This window comes from Poecilia reticulata, chromosome 17 (assembly GCF_904066995.2).
Source record: "Poecilia reticulata chromosome 17, P_reticulata-male-v2, whole genome shotgun sequence".
NCBI classification, from domain to species: Eukaryota; Metazoa; Chordata; class Actinopteri; order Cyprinodontiformes; family Poeciliidae; genus Poecilia; species Poecilia reticulata.
Window position 1 is genome coordinate 24,287,003 of NC_088846.1, and position 12,523 is coordinate 24,299,525.

At 35.4% G+C, this 12,523-nt stretch overlaps 1 protein-coding gene across 1 annotated transcript in view; it reads right to left on the reverse strand.

Annotated features, from left to right (window-relative positions):
* The window catches only part of ak5 (adenylate kinase 5), a 97,200-nt gene that overhangs the window by 12,696 nt on the left and 71,981 nt on the right, over positions 1-12,523 (reverse strand). The window contains exons 10-11 of the mRNA XM_008434639.3: positions 12,198-12,242; positions 2,669-2,832 (exon numbers count right to left, since the gene is read on the reverse strand). Of these exons, the coding sequence (XP_008432861.1) occupies positions 2,669-2,832; positions 12,198-12,242 (209 nt within the window). The remainder of the gene's footprint in view (positions 1-2,668; positions 2,833-12,197; positions 12,243-12,523) is intronic.

The following is a 12,523-nucleotide window of genomic DNA, read 5'->3' on the forward strand; positions in this document are numbered from 1 at the left end:
GACCTGAGTAGACTTTTTTTTTTTACCAAATTCTTTTTATTTTTGGACGGCTACTTTTTACTTTTACTTGAGTAAAAATATGTTAAAGTGCTACTTTTGCTTGAGTAAAATCTTTGGGTACTTTACTCAACGCCACACACTCAACAACTGAGAAAACCAGTAAGCATTACAATTGCCGTCATGACGCATCAAAATGTTGGATCCTTTATTACATTTCAAAATCAACTCTAACAGGTGGGTTTCAGTCTTTAAAGGAACTCGGTGTTTCAGCTGTTTTGCAGTTTTCTGGAAGTTTCTTCCAGATTCCTTTTTTAATTCCTTTTAGGACGAGTGGAGTTCACACCATTACCACCCCAGTAATGAAATTACTTTTATTGGTTTGTTTCCAGGAACAAAAATGTTAGGTTTTTTTTTGGATTGGTTTTTATCTTATCATTTCACATGTGGTTTCACAGCGTGTCTCCGGTAAACACACGCAGACATCCATGCCAGCTCCGTCTGGTACGCTGCACAGCCGATCAATCTCCCTGTAAGCCAGTTTAAGCCGTCTTGAGCGTGTAATGCTCTCCCCTCCATTTCCAAAATTAATCTTTGGCAGGAAAACATGTTATCAGCAAGGAGAGAAATCTTTTAATACTGAATCAACAATCTCTTATCTCATAGCTTTATGCCTTAATAATCTTTCGTGTCTTGGTTTGGTGACTCTGTTCTCCATTCATCGGTCTGTTTCAGTGCAACATGTTTGAGCTTTGATTCTTCTGTTCAGTCGGCGAATCGCTTGCTCTCATATCTGCTCCAGATGTACCTTTTGGTGATCTAATCCTCAGATGACATTTCTATGAAATCACAAAATTTTTTCAAGTTCTTTTTCTATAAAAAAGTTCTGTTAGCTTAATTGGCTTTTGCCTTGCACAATGTGTAGAATCCAGCTGGATTCAAAGAACGTAATGAAGCTTCCTGTGCCTTTCGGTTTTGATATTTTTCAAAGGTTTAAATGGTCGCTGTGTTACTCTTGGTTGCAGCTGCAGGTGTTTTAATCCAGACAAAAACCGAAAGATGAACAACAAAAATTAGCTTAATGTTGGCCTAATCTCATTACTACCAATTAAAATGTTTGAGTTAATTGCAGGATCTGTAGTTCATTACATTTTAATCAAAAGCCACATATTGACAAAATAAGCAACATTTTCAATGAAAAACAAAGATGTTTATTGTTTTTGATCTGTTGTTCAGGTTATTCCACCATCAGATTGGAACAAAGTGCTTTTCTACTCATTCAGTTTTCAAGTGTTTTAGGAAAGCCTGATCATTAAAGCAACTTTGAAAAAATATTTCTTTAGAAATGTGGTGAATGGTTCATAACTTAAGTTCAGTTGCTTAATTTTATTGTTTATATGTAGTTATCAGGATCTCAATCAGCGTTTTTCGCCACTTGTGGCACATGAATTTTAAGTATTCATGTGCTTGATGTGACATGTTCTCTGTTCAGTTTGTTCAGGTTGAATATTAAACTAAACAAAAATTAAATAGGCTTACTACTGAATACGTCATTTGTATTATTTTAAAAACTGACAAAAATACGCTGAAAAAATAAAATTGGTGATCTGACTTAAAAAAATTTAATTTGTTACAAATGATCAAATTAAGTTTGTCCAAACTAATATATTAACTTTATTAAGTTGTCATGTTGAACATATCCACATTCGCGCCCCGTATAGGTTCAATACGGGACGAGTGGCAACCCAAACTGAAGTGTCTATTCAATGCGCCTTATATATGAATAAAGTTTTAAAATAGGCCATTCATTGAAGGTGCGCCTTATAATCCGGTGCGCCTTATAGTGCGGAAAATACGGTAATTTGATTAAATTAAAACATTTATTTTTTAAAGTCAGAGCTCCATTCTTTTTTTGTTTTCAGATAATGACAGGATTTATATTTTATTTATTTATTTACTTCGTCAGTCAAAATGAAAGACAATGTAAAAGTCTAGCCCAACTTCTGGCTCGGAGTTTATTTTGCTAAATCTAAAGTATGTTTCATTTTAATTTATAGTTGTTTTTATTTTGTTTGTTTTTTTGCTGGTGTTGGTTCTCTTTTTTTTCTCTATAATTGATTATTTTGTAGATCAATATTTCTGTTTACTAGTCTGTAATGATTGTTTTGCATATTGGGTCCATTGCAGATACAAAAAACATGGAGTCAACTCAGAAATTTTGAGATTGTCAGAAATATTCTAGAAACATTTTTTTTTATTTCTGTGTTTGAAGACAAAAATGTGCTAGAATAAAACTTACATTTCTGAGATCTCAATGTTTTTCTTTTTTTTTTTAAGCAAATTTTTGCCTTCCAAGATTTTTCTAGAAAATTCGAGAGATTTCAAAAATTGAGTTTTCTTGCAATTTTGACTTTTAGAGCTCAGAAATTTACTTTTTTTCTGGAATTTTTTTTGTTTGAAATGAATTCTTTTAAATTTTTCTATCAATAGTGTTAATATGCCGTCATGGTTTTTCCATGCATTCATTGGTTTGGAAAAAAAAAATACTATGTAGAGGTTAAATAGAAATGCACGCCACACTTTTCAGATTCTTTAAAAATCATTTTTTGTTTCCTTCTATATTATTACTTATGTTAGTCTGTCACATGAAATCTCAAAGTTAAAGACTGACCTCTGGCAGTTTGTCTCCTCTCTCCAGAACGTCCTGTAGGTGGCGCCCTCTTTCGCTGTGGCTCTGCATCTCGCTACACAACAGGTCGCCCAGGGTGACGCGGCGCAGGCCGAACCGCTCCTCCAGCCGTTCGCACTGCAGAGCCTTCCCTGAACCCGGCCCGCCTGAGACACAGACGGAGATCAGTCAATATCCTCAGCAGCCGCGGGGAGCGACCCGCAGCGCAGCGCAGGCAGGATGAAGTGGAGGAAATTGAAAGGTGAGAGAAGAGCGAGGAAGAGGCAGAAAGAGGATGAGGATGGTGAGTGAGTGAGTTTGGTTTGTGTGTGGGCACTTGCTTTTTTTTTAGGAGTGAAAAAAAAGAGAGGAAAACAAAGGAAAAGCAACATAATGGAGGAAATCAAATAATTATCGGTTTTCACCAACAAAACATACCTGCACTGCACAAACTGATAAAAAGAAAAATCTAAATTATCTATTTTGCTGTAATTTTGTAAAACGTTTAGCCAACTTGTATATTTGCAATGAACATATGTTGTTTAAACCCAGAGTTACATTTACTCAGTTAATTTTTTACTGTTGAAAGTATTTTTTCTGTTACTTTTACTTGAGTAATTTTATTATGAAGTATCGCTACTAGTAGTTGAGTAAAATGTCTGGATTCTCCACACTGAATGAAAAACAAACATGTTTTAATCAAAAATTCACCAGACAGACGCATGCAGTTTTATTCAAGTTTCATAAGGGTTTTTTTATTGAAAGAAACTGATTTGGAAAAATTTCTTTTGCCTGATTTTGTTATTTTATAATTATTTCTATAAATTATTTTCATTTTGATAATTAAAATACCAACATTTTCACTTAACTTTATATTTTAGCCTAGTTATGTATTTTTTAAATATTAAATAATTGATATTTTTGATCTGTAACTGAGCAGACTTTACCAAATACCACGTCCATTTCGAACACCGATTCTCTCCAGCACTGACCTCCAAATCCAAAATGGCTGCCCTGCATATTACAAGGTGTTGAAAGTTGCTGTAAAAGTTATTCTCACTTGTGTCAGCTTTAAGGATTTGTTGTTTTATGGATTCATTGTTCTCAACATTATTATGGATATTAAATAACCTGCATATCTTCATTTTGCAGCTGGTCAGATGTGGCATATTTTGAATTTTTCCATCTTAACTGCTAGTTTTGAACACATCTTTCCCGCTCAGATGGATCTCACCATCCTCACAGCGCCTGAATTTAAATGCAGCTCATATTTTACAGATTATAAAACCAGGGAGGAAAACAAAGACGGCGACATTTACATACAAATGCGCACAATAAAGCCGTTTCCATTTGCTAATTGCATTCTAGTTTGGGTTTAAGGTCAGAGGAAACCCCTGCAGGCGGATTTTAACGCTTGCAGGGGGAATGCAGAAGCCGGGTGATTTATCAAAAGCAGCCCGGAGCCAAGTAATAAAAGCTGGTGCTTTATATTCATCGATATCCTCCTGGAGTTGGACTGTCACTGCTCTCACATGCAGAAACAAAACGTCTCCGTTTCCTCAGAGACCGATGTGAGCTCGACTCACAGCCCAAAGGAAACAACAGATTTTTATCAAAAAGCACCGATTGAAAGTTTTAACAGCCAGCAGGATGCATTTAGACTGGAGAAAAGCAATTAATTTATATTCTTTATACAATGTTGAGCACCCAGATGACATGGATCGATTACAGCTTAAAATAAATTATTTTCCAATTTTTATCTCTTTTTAAAAAAGTAAAAATTAGCTTTTAATTAAATCTTCTAAGAGTTGTGCGTTATTGTTGGAGAAAAACTGAAGAAAATAGGAAATAAACTTAAAATTACTGATTGATCCTCAAACATGCTTCAGAACTAGAAACCAGATTATTTGTATAATTTTGATATAATAATAATTTGAGAAAATCCACCAGAAAAATCAAACCTCTGCATCCAGATATTACCTGCAACGTTTATATGATTAAAAATGATTGAATTTCCTGCTGTCGATAAGTTTATGAATCAATTTCAAACTCAAGACGGAGAAAAAACATTATACCAAATTTAATGCTCATTTTATATGACTGAGGTCAAACTGTTGTGTTTGCAGCAAAATAGACTTTAAGAAGAAACTGGAGGAGATAAAAGGAAGTAAACAACGCAAATAAAATCTAAGAAACAAGTGGCAACAATTTATCCAGAAGTTAATATAAATGAACCATAATAAATCAGAAAACTAAAAATATGATAAAGTTTAACAATAACTTTACAGAAATCACTTTATCCCTGTTTTATCAGATTTATACAGTTCTGTTTCTAAGTAGAAATAGAAACTAACAGAGTTGCAGATATTTTTATTTTTTACATAAAAATAAAAATATTTTTATATTTTATATATTTTATATTGTATAATATATTTTTATATTATACATGTTGACGTTGACGTGAAAGTTTTTATGTTTACAAAAGCTACAGTAAAGGGTGGAAAAAAAACAAAGCGATTGCATCAGTTCTGCTAAAATCGACTCTGTTCTGCAAAATTATTCAAAAAACTGATTGACTTTCAGCAAAAAATCCAGTTATGAAAGACCAAAACGTGCAAATGTACTTGAGTCTTTTTCAAGTTTGTTTAATCTATTTTCTCTCAGATTTGATGAGCTGAAACATCCCAGAATGTGAGAACATGATGGGACACAGTGACAGGAAATAAATGAGAGGTGATGTTACACGAGGCGAGGAAGGTGGAAAAATGAAGAAAAATCACAGATCTAATTCAGTTTCCTAATTCTGCTCTGCTGCGTTTAATCATTTCCTTCATGTTTTAGTGGCTAATATTTAAACCTAAATGATAAATGGGAAGCAGCAGAGACGGCTTATTGCCTCCACTAATTAAGACGTCTCAGTTGTTCACACAGGGGCTGATCGTTGGCAGTGAACACACACACACACACACACACACACACACACACACACACACACACACACACACACACACAGACTGAAGGAGGAGAGATGACTTCCTGCTTCATCTTTATTAAATTTACATTTATTAAAAGTAAATTTTCTTTAATGTTTGCGCTGCCGGATTTGATTTGGTTTCTGATTCCCTCAGGTGTAAAATACTTTTATTCTGAGGGAAAAGTTTCAAAATTATGACCCCTCTATATCCCTTTTTCTGTTTTTTGTTAAATTTCACCCATGATCTAGTCATGTAAATATGTCAAATTGGAGTCGGTTTGAAATCTTTTAGCAGGATTTTATGATTATTGGGAGGCGAGTAAAACCCTGATCAGCTGTAGATTTCCTGATCTTTATCTGCTTTAAATTATATTCAATTCCACAATGACATTGCTTAAACTAAAATCCATCCATCCATTTTCTTGCACCCTTGTTCCCTCAGTGGGGTCGGGAGGGTTGCTGGTGCCCATCTCCAGCTAACATTTCGGGCGAGAGGCGGGGTCACCCTGGACAGGCCGCCAGTCTGTCGCAGGGCAACACAGAGACACACAGGACAAACACACACACACACACACACACACACACACACACACACACACACACACACACACACACACACACACACACACACACACACACCTAGGGGCAATTTGGACAGGCCAATTAACCTGACAGTCATGTTTTTGGACTGTGAGAGGAAACCGGAGTACCCGGAGAAAACCCACACAAGCACAGGGAGAACATGCAAACTCCATGCAGAAAGACCCCAGGCCAGGAATCGAACCCAGAACCTTCTTGCTGCAAGGCAACAGCTCTACCAACTGCGCGACTGTGCAGCCTTAAATTAAAATAAAGCCAAAAATTGGGACATTTTGTGGAAAACTTTAGATTTTAATGCTTTGATAAAACTACAATAGGATTAAACATTTTTAACTTCTTACATTTATAATCTGTTTTTGATTCATCGATTAATCCTTTAAACCCAGTGAGATCCAAGTATTTCTGTGGAAAAGAGGACTGATAACAGGATTCTGCTTGCAAATTGCATCTTTTCACATGACAAAATATTTCCCAGCAGCGAGGATTTCACTCTTTAAATGTAAGGCAATTAGGGGAATAAAATGGTAATTTCTTTGCAGACAGAGGAGACTATAATGAGAGGCATGAAAGCAAGAGCAGCAGACAGGATAAGAGACAGAAATGAAGAGAAATTTACATAAAATCCTTAGAATTTCACATTAGTATTTCCTCATAAAGCCATAATCTCTCCTTTTACTATATAAAAACTTTTCCACCAGCTTGATTGGAAGTATGTGAGCAAAATTTAAATGGAAGAAAACTTTATGCACAACTTTTAATGAAAAGCGGCTGTTTTTTTATGTTGTTTCTTGGCACTACTGGTTTTGTGTTAGAGAGGAAATGGGCAGAGAGAGTCTAAAACAGCGGGCCGCCAGAACAGCGGCGATGAGGACGGCAGCGTCTGTAAACGGGACGTCCGCTTTAATATATGACTGACTGAAACTGTGGTTTTTACTTTCTAAATTAAATCTCAGGGTAACGAAGCGTTTTCATGTGAATCTAAAGAGTAATTCTGATTGGTCAATATCGGTTTCATCTCTGTTCAAAGGCTTATTGATTAGTTAATTGATTTAACCTTCGGCCACTGATCATTAAGCTAATTTATGAGCATTACACCATGACAGGGACCGGGTCTTTACCTGCGTTGGTTTTAGGTTGGTTATGTACCGACCAGATAAAGTAGAAGAGGCGACTGTTTTTTTTTTTTTTAGCTGCATGAAACGATTAATCATGATTAATCGATTACTGAACTAATCAACAACTAATTTAATGATCAAGTAATCGTTAACTGGAGAATAGAGACTCAAAAAACAACTTTTGCTGAAAGAATAATATTCTTAGATGAGTAAATACGCCAAAATATATACATTTTGCCTCTAAGATAGAAAAAAAAGAAACTTGTCTTTAAATATGTTCCACCCAGAACTCCTAATGTAAAAATACCTTATTAAACACTTTTTGCTCTACAATTTTTAGTTAATCCAAAGCAATAATCAACAGATCAGCTCTACACAGTGTAGATGTTAAGCCAAGCAGAACGGATTTTCACACGTTGTTGTTAAAAGCATTTCTTGGCTGCAGATGCATAAAAACGCTGTTTCTGTGTCCTGATCCAGTGGGTTTGGGTCTCGACAGCCATTTTATTAATAAATCTCTTATTTGATGCTACACACTATTTTCAGCTCTCTGACATTAACTGGGTTTCCATTGACCATAAAACTGCCCAAATTGAAATTATAAAAATAAATTTGCTTCATGGAAACACAGTAATTTCTAAAAAAAATCCTCTCGTTTTATGATGGAAAGGTTTTCCACTGGGATGAGATGTTTTTTTTTTTTGTTTTTTTTCTTTTCTCCCAGCTGTATCAGAACTGATGTATTTTGCAAAACTGCAAAGGAAACTTTCTTTTTGCATCATCTAATCAACATGTGGACGTCACCATTGGCGATAGCGAGATGATGAGCGCTACGGCTGAATTACAAACATCTCATGTAACTGTTTACATCCATCGCTTTAATGACTTACAGCGAGAACAAGCTTACGCTCGTGTGATTTTAATTTAATTTCCCATTTAATGGAAACAGTGCAGTTGCGAAATAGCTTTTTTTCCTCTCTTTTCAAAATTAGCAGATTATAAACAAAGATTTGCACACATTTGTAATGGAAAAGCAGCCACAGTTAGTTTTTGTTCAAAGCTTGATCACTGCTTAGTTTTTAATCAAGTTAGATTTTATTTAACAGCTTTTAGACCAATTATAGTCAATATTTTTATAGCAATAATTTTAGAACTATTTTGTTTCTGCTTTTCTGCAATAGCAGTTTAATAGCATGCAAGTATCTGTTTATTTTATTCTATTTTTCTACAAATTATTTAATGAACTGTTTTCTTCTCTTTAAGTGTCCAGCCTTGATTGGGCGTTGGTAGAAAACATTAATATTTGTCATTTAATCGGTGTCACACTGGAGTGTTTCAACCCTTTTTTCCAGAAACTAACAAGCTGAATCCTCTCTGATCTTAATTAACAGCAGTTTGTCTGAATATTTCAGGAGCTGCTGATGCAAAGCCAGACAGAAAAAGCTTTTCCTTTGCAGCAGCAGATAATTGGAGGAAAATGTCAGCCTGGGCATCGAGGAAGAGTCGCCCAGCAGACTCGGATGTGTCTCGGAGCAGATTTTAAAAACGCTTAATGAGTGGATGCCCACTTCTGCTAACATTTTCCTCATTTTATGACCATTTGTGGTCATGCAGAAAGTATGATGAGAAATACAGCACAGGCCATCTTCTTTATTTAAAGCTTTTACATTCAGTAAACTGCCCTTCCTGGTGGCTAACTCACTCGGTAATATAAGCCAAACTGGACTTTATTGGATCCATTTTTGAAAAGAAACTACTGAGAAAATGAGTCATTTAGAAAATAAACTCCTTTTAATTATCTCAAATTGATTAGAAACGACTATATTCCAAGACTACTGCTCCTCTAATCTACATTTTAGTGTAATTCCTTTCGCCTGGTGGTGATTGTCGAACATCTTGATTTAAATGTCTTGGACTAAATTGTTTAGACTCTTAAGTCTGTCTGACATTGGAAACCTCTTATGTTTAAGTCTGGATACGCTACAGAGAAAACCGATTTCAGTAACCTGGTATTTAGGATCTCATCATTTTCTTCAGGTCGTGATGACGGGTGAGAGTCTTTATGACACAAATTGGTAAATTGAGAGCTTTTATTTTTGGTTTATCTTGTTCTTCAACACCAGATATTAGAACCCGTATTTCTCCAGATTATGGCCCCTGATGCACTGATCATCCATCCTGTTATCACTTCACAGCAAAAACACAAAATCTTACCAAGTATTTTTGATCTACTTTCTAGTGCAAATCTATAGCTTTTTGGCAAGCTATAGCAGATTGTTTTAAATCGCTAAATCTTTAATGTTGATGGAAAAGTTCCAGTTCCATTGGCAGATTATTTAACTTGTAGGCCAATTTTCCCATATATACCAATAGAACAAGTACTTTTTCATAAATATTAAGGAATTATCGACTTAAAAGGTTTGGAAATATGCATTTCCAAATGAAGCATCATAATCATACCTGTAATTTGCTCAAATAAAAAACTTTAATCCAATAAATAGCTTAACTAAGCCTGGTGTGGAGCAGGGAATATATCACCATGGTAACTTGTGTGTTACCGCTTTTGTGAAACCGAATGAGGGATTAATTAAACCAGGATATCTGGCTTAATCCGCTATCCTGGTTTTGTGAAACACCCCTGGTGTTTGCTGTAACCAACACAAGAGATTATGATGGATGAGCTGCAGAACGGATGGCGGCTGCACAGATTTATATTATTCATGTCTCACTAAAATAAATGCGGTCTTGACAGTGATGTAGAGCATCTTAATCTGAAAGGACCAAAAGATAAACATGTTCTTATTCTCACCAAGAGAGACGGTAAATGTCTCACCAAGGTAAAGTTGTTTCTGTCATGAAGAAAGTCATTTATATAACAGACATAACGCACTTTTACTCGAATAAGTTTTATATCAGAGCTATAATAGTTTATTATTGTTTCTCTTGCATTAAATCCCTAATTTCAAGACAATTGTGCACTTATTCAAACATAAAGTGCAGTAAAAAATACAAAAATATACTCAAATTTAGACACTAAAATAAAAAGGTAGAGCCCACTAATGGACTACAGGATGTCTAGGTGTCCTGAATCGTCTGTGACTCTGTGAGTGTTTGAATAATGTTGGTTGTGTTTGCGGGGAGGAATATGTTCAGCGGTTATTTGCAGCCCTGGGCAGAATCTGCTGTTGGTAAATGTGATGAAGCTCCATCCAGAGGACAGACAGGTGATGGGTGGGATATGAAAGGTCTCCTGGGAGGAATCTGCGTCCCTGAGGCCACTGGAAACGGATATGCCATCCAGAGAGGGGAGAGGGCATCGTATGGTGTATTTATTTATATTTTGGACAATATTTCTCTAAAGCTTTTGCATCCCACCCAGGGACAGTATGTTAGAAAACTCTCCTCAGAGGAATGATGCCATTTCTTGACTAGATTGCTTTTTACCAAGGTGTTGGTAAGAGGCTGAACATGATGTGAGTAATCAGGGAGGCGGAAACTGTTTCCATTTGTCTGATTGTCCTGAAATCCACGTTCTTTTGTCTTACTAGACGTTTTCACGTCTGATAGTCCGGTAGATTCGGTTTGATTGGGGAGCAAAATTACATCTGCTTTATCTTTTTCACTGCACTGTTAAATGAACCAAACATTTTGAAAACCTGTTCCCTTCCTCACCTGTGGGGGCGCTGCACAAGAACTACTGCATGGAAACGATGCCAAAACTTCAGAAGAAGACATTACTGCAACTTCTTAAACAAAAATGGAGTGTCATCAGATTTTAATTTTTGTAAGATTTCTCTTTTGTCTCTGGTAAAAAGCCACAAATTATTTCTCCTGCCAGTGCTTGACACACGTTTGCTTTGGTTGTATTTACCCAGAATGCCCTGCGCTGTAGGTCCACTTCCTGCTTTTACCTTGGTCTCCGGTCTGCTTGGCATTTAGAAGTTGAATAATGTGATGATACTGATCGCCACATTTCTTTTTCTTTCGTAGCAACATCCCTACCACCCTCCTTAAACTTTGACAGCTAAACTATGTTTCACTTGCAGGCGTAAAGCACTGAGAGGTCCCATTTACGGAGCCAAATATACAACTCCACCGCCATAAAAATATTAAAACCTATCCAATATTGCATCCAAAGAAATATGGAGCTCTGTCTCAGACGGAGAGAAAAAATGCTGCCTTTTTCATAGCATTCAAACATCTATTCTTTTTTTAATTTTTTACTGAAAATATAATTAAATCTGAGCATGTAACAGTCATTTAAACATCTAAACACGCATTAGGGATTTAAGCTTTTAGCTTTAAACTGCTGGACCTATTTTTTCTTTTTAATTGCTTCTTGTGCAGTTTTTTCTTAATCACAGCTGTTATCTTCATGCAACAATAAAACCTGATTTTTTTTTCTTTTTTTTGATGAATTTCTAAGAAAATGAACACAGGTGTCTGTTTTTTATCTGAACTGCAGTTTGAGTCTTTTTGAATACACAAGTTCTGCCAATTAGGTTTGATGGCTCTGTTTGAACGTTTAAATTATTTCATAACAGGAGCCATCAAAACAAATAAAATGTATTTTTAAATAAGTTTTCTTTAGACATTTTACTTATTTCAAAAGGTTGTTTTCAAGTTGCATGTAATTATTTAATTGCATATTTCACAATTTCATGATGCAATTATTCATTGATATATTAAATTATTTAATGTTTTTTAATAATTAATGGGAGATTAACACACAAGTATTTTATGGTATATTTATGTAATTTTGTCACTCCTGACCCTCCATACATTACATCCTTTGTATAATCATATAAGGCGTTGGTGTTCGAGTGTTTTAAAGTTTACGTACCAATCACGAAGACGACCTTTGGTTTCTTCTTTTCTGTGCAGTGACCTGTCAGAGGAACAACAAAATGTGTTCAAACATTTGATCCAGATCAAGATAAAAAATTTTGTTGCCTTTTCTATCGCACTTTTTTTTCGTGTGACCTGAAAACCAGATTTTTATTTTCAAACGTCACAACCTCTCTGTAAATCCGTCCATTCTGAAAACCAAACCTGGATTAAGTGAACAGTTCACTTAAAAATCTGAAAAGTAAGAATGAGTCGCAACTCAAACTTGACGCATAGAACTCAACACAAGACGCATAGAAAATTTCTCCTTTTCAGTTTTTT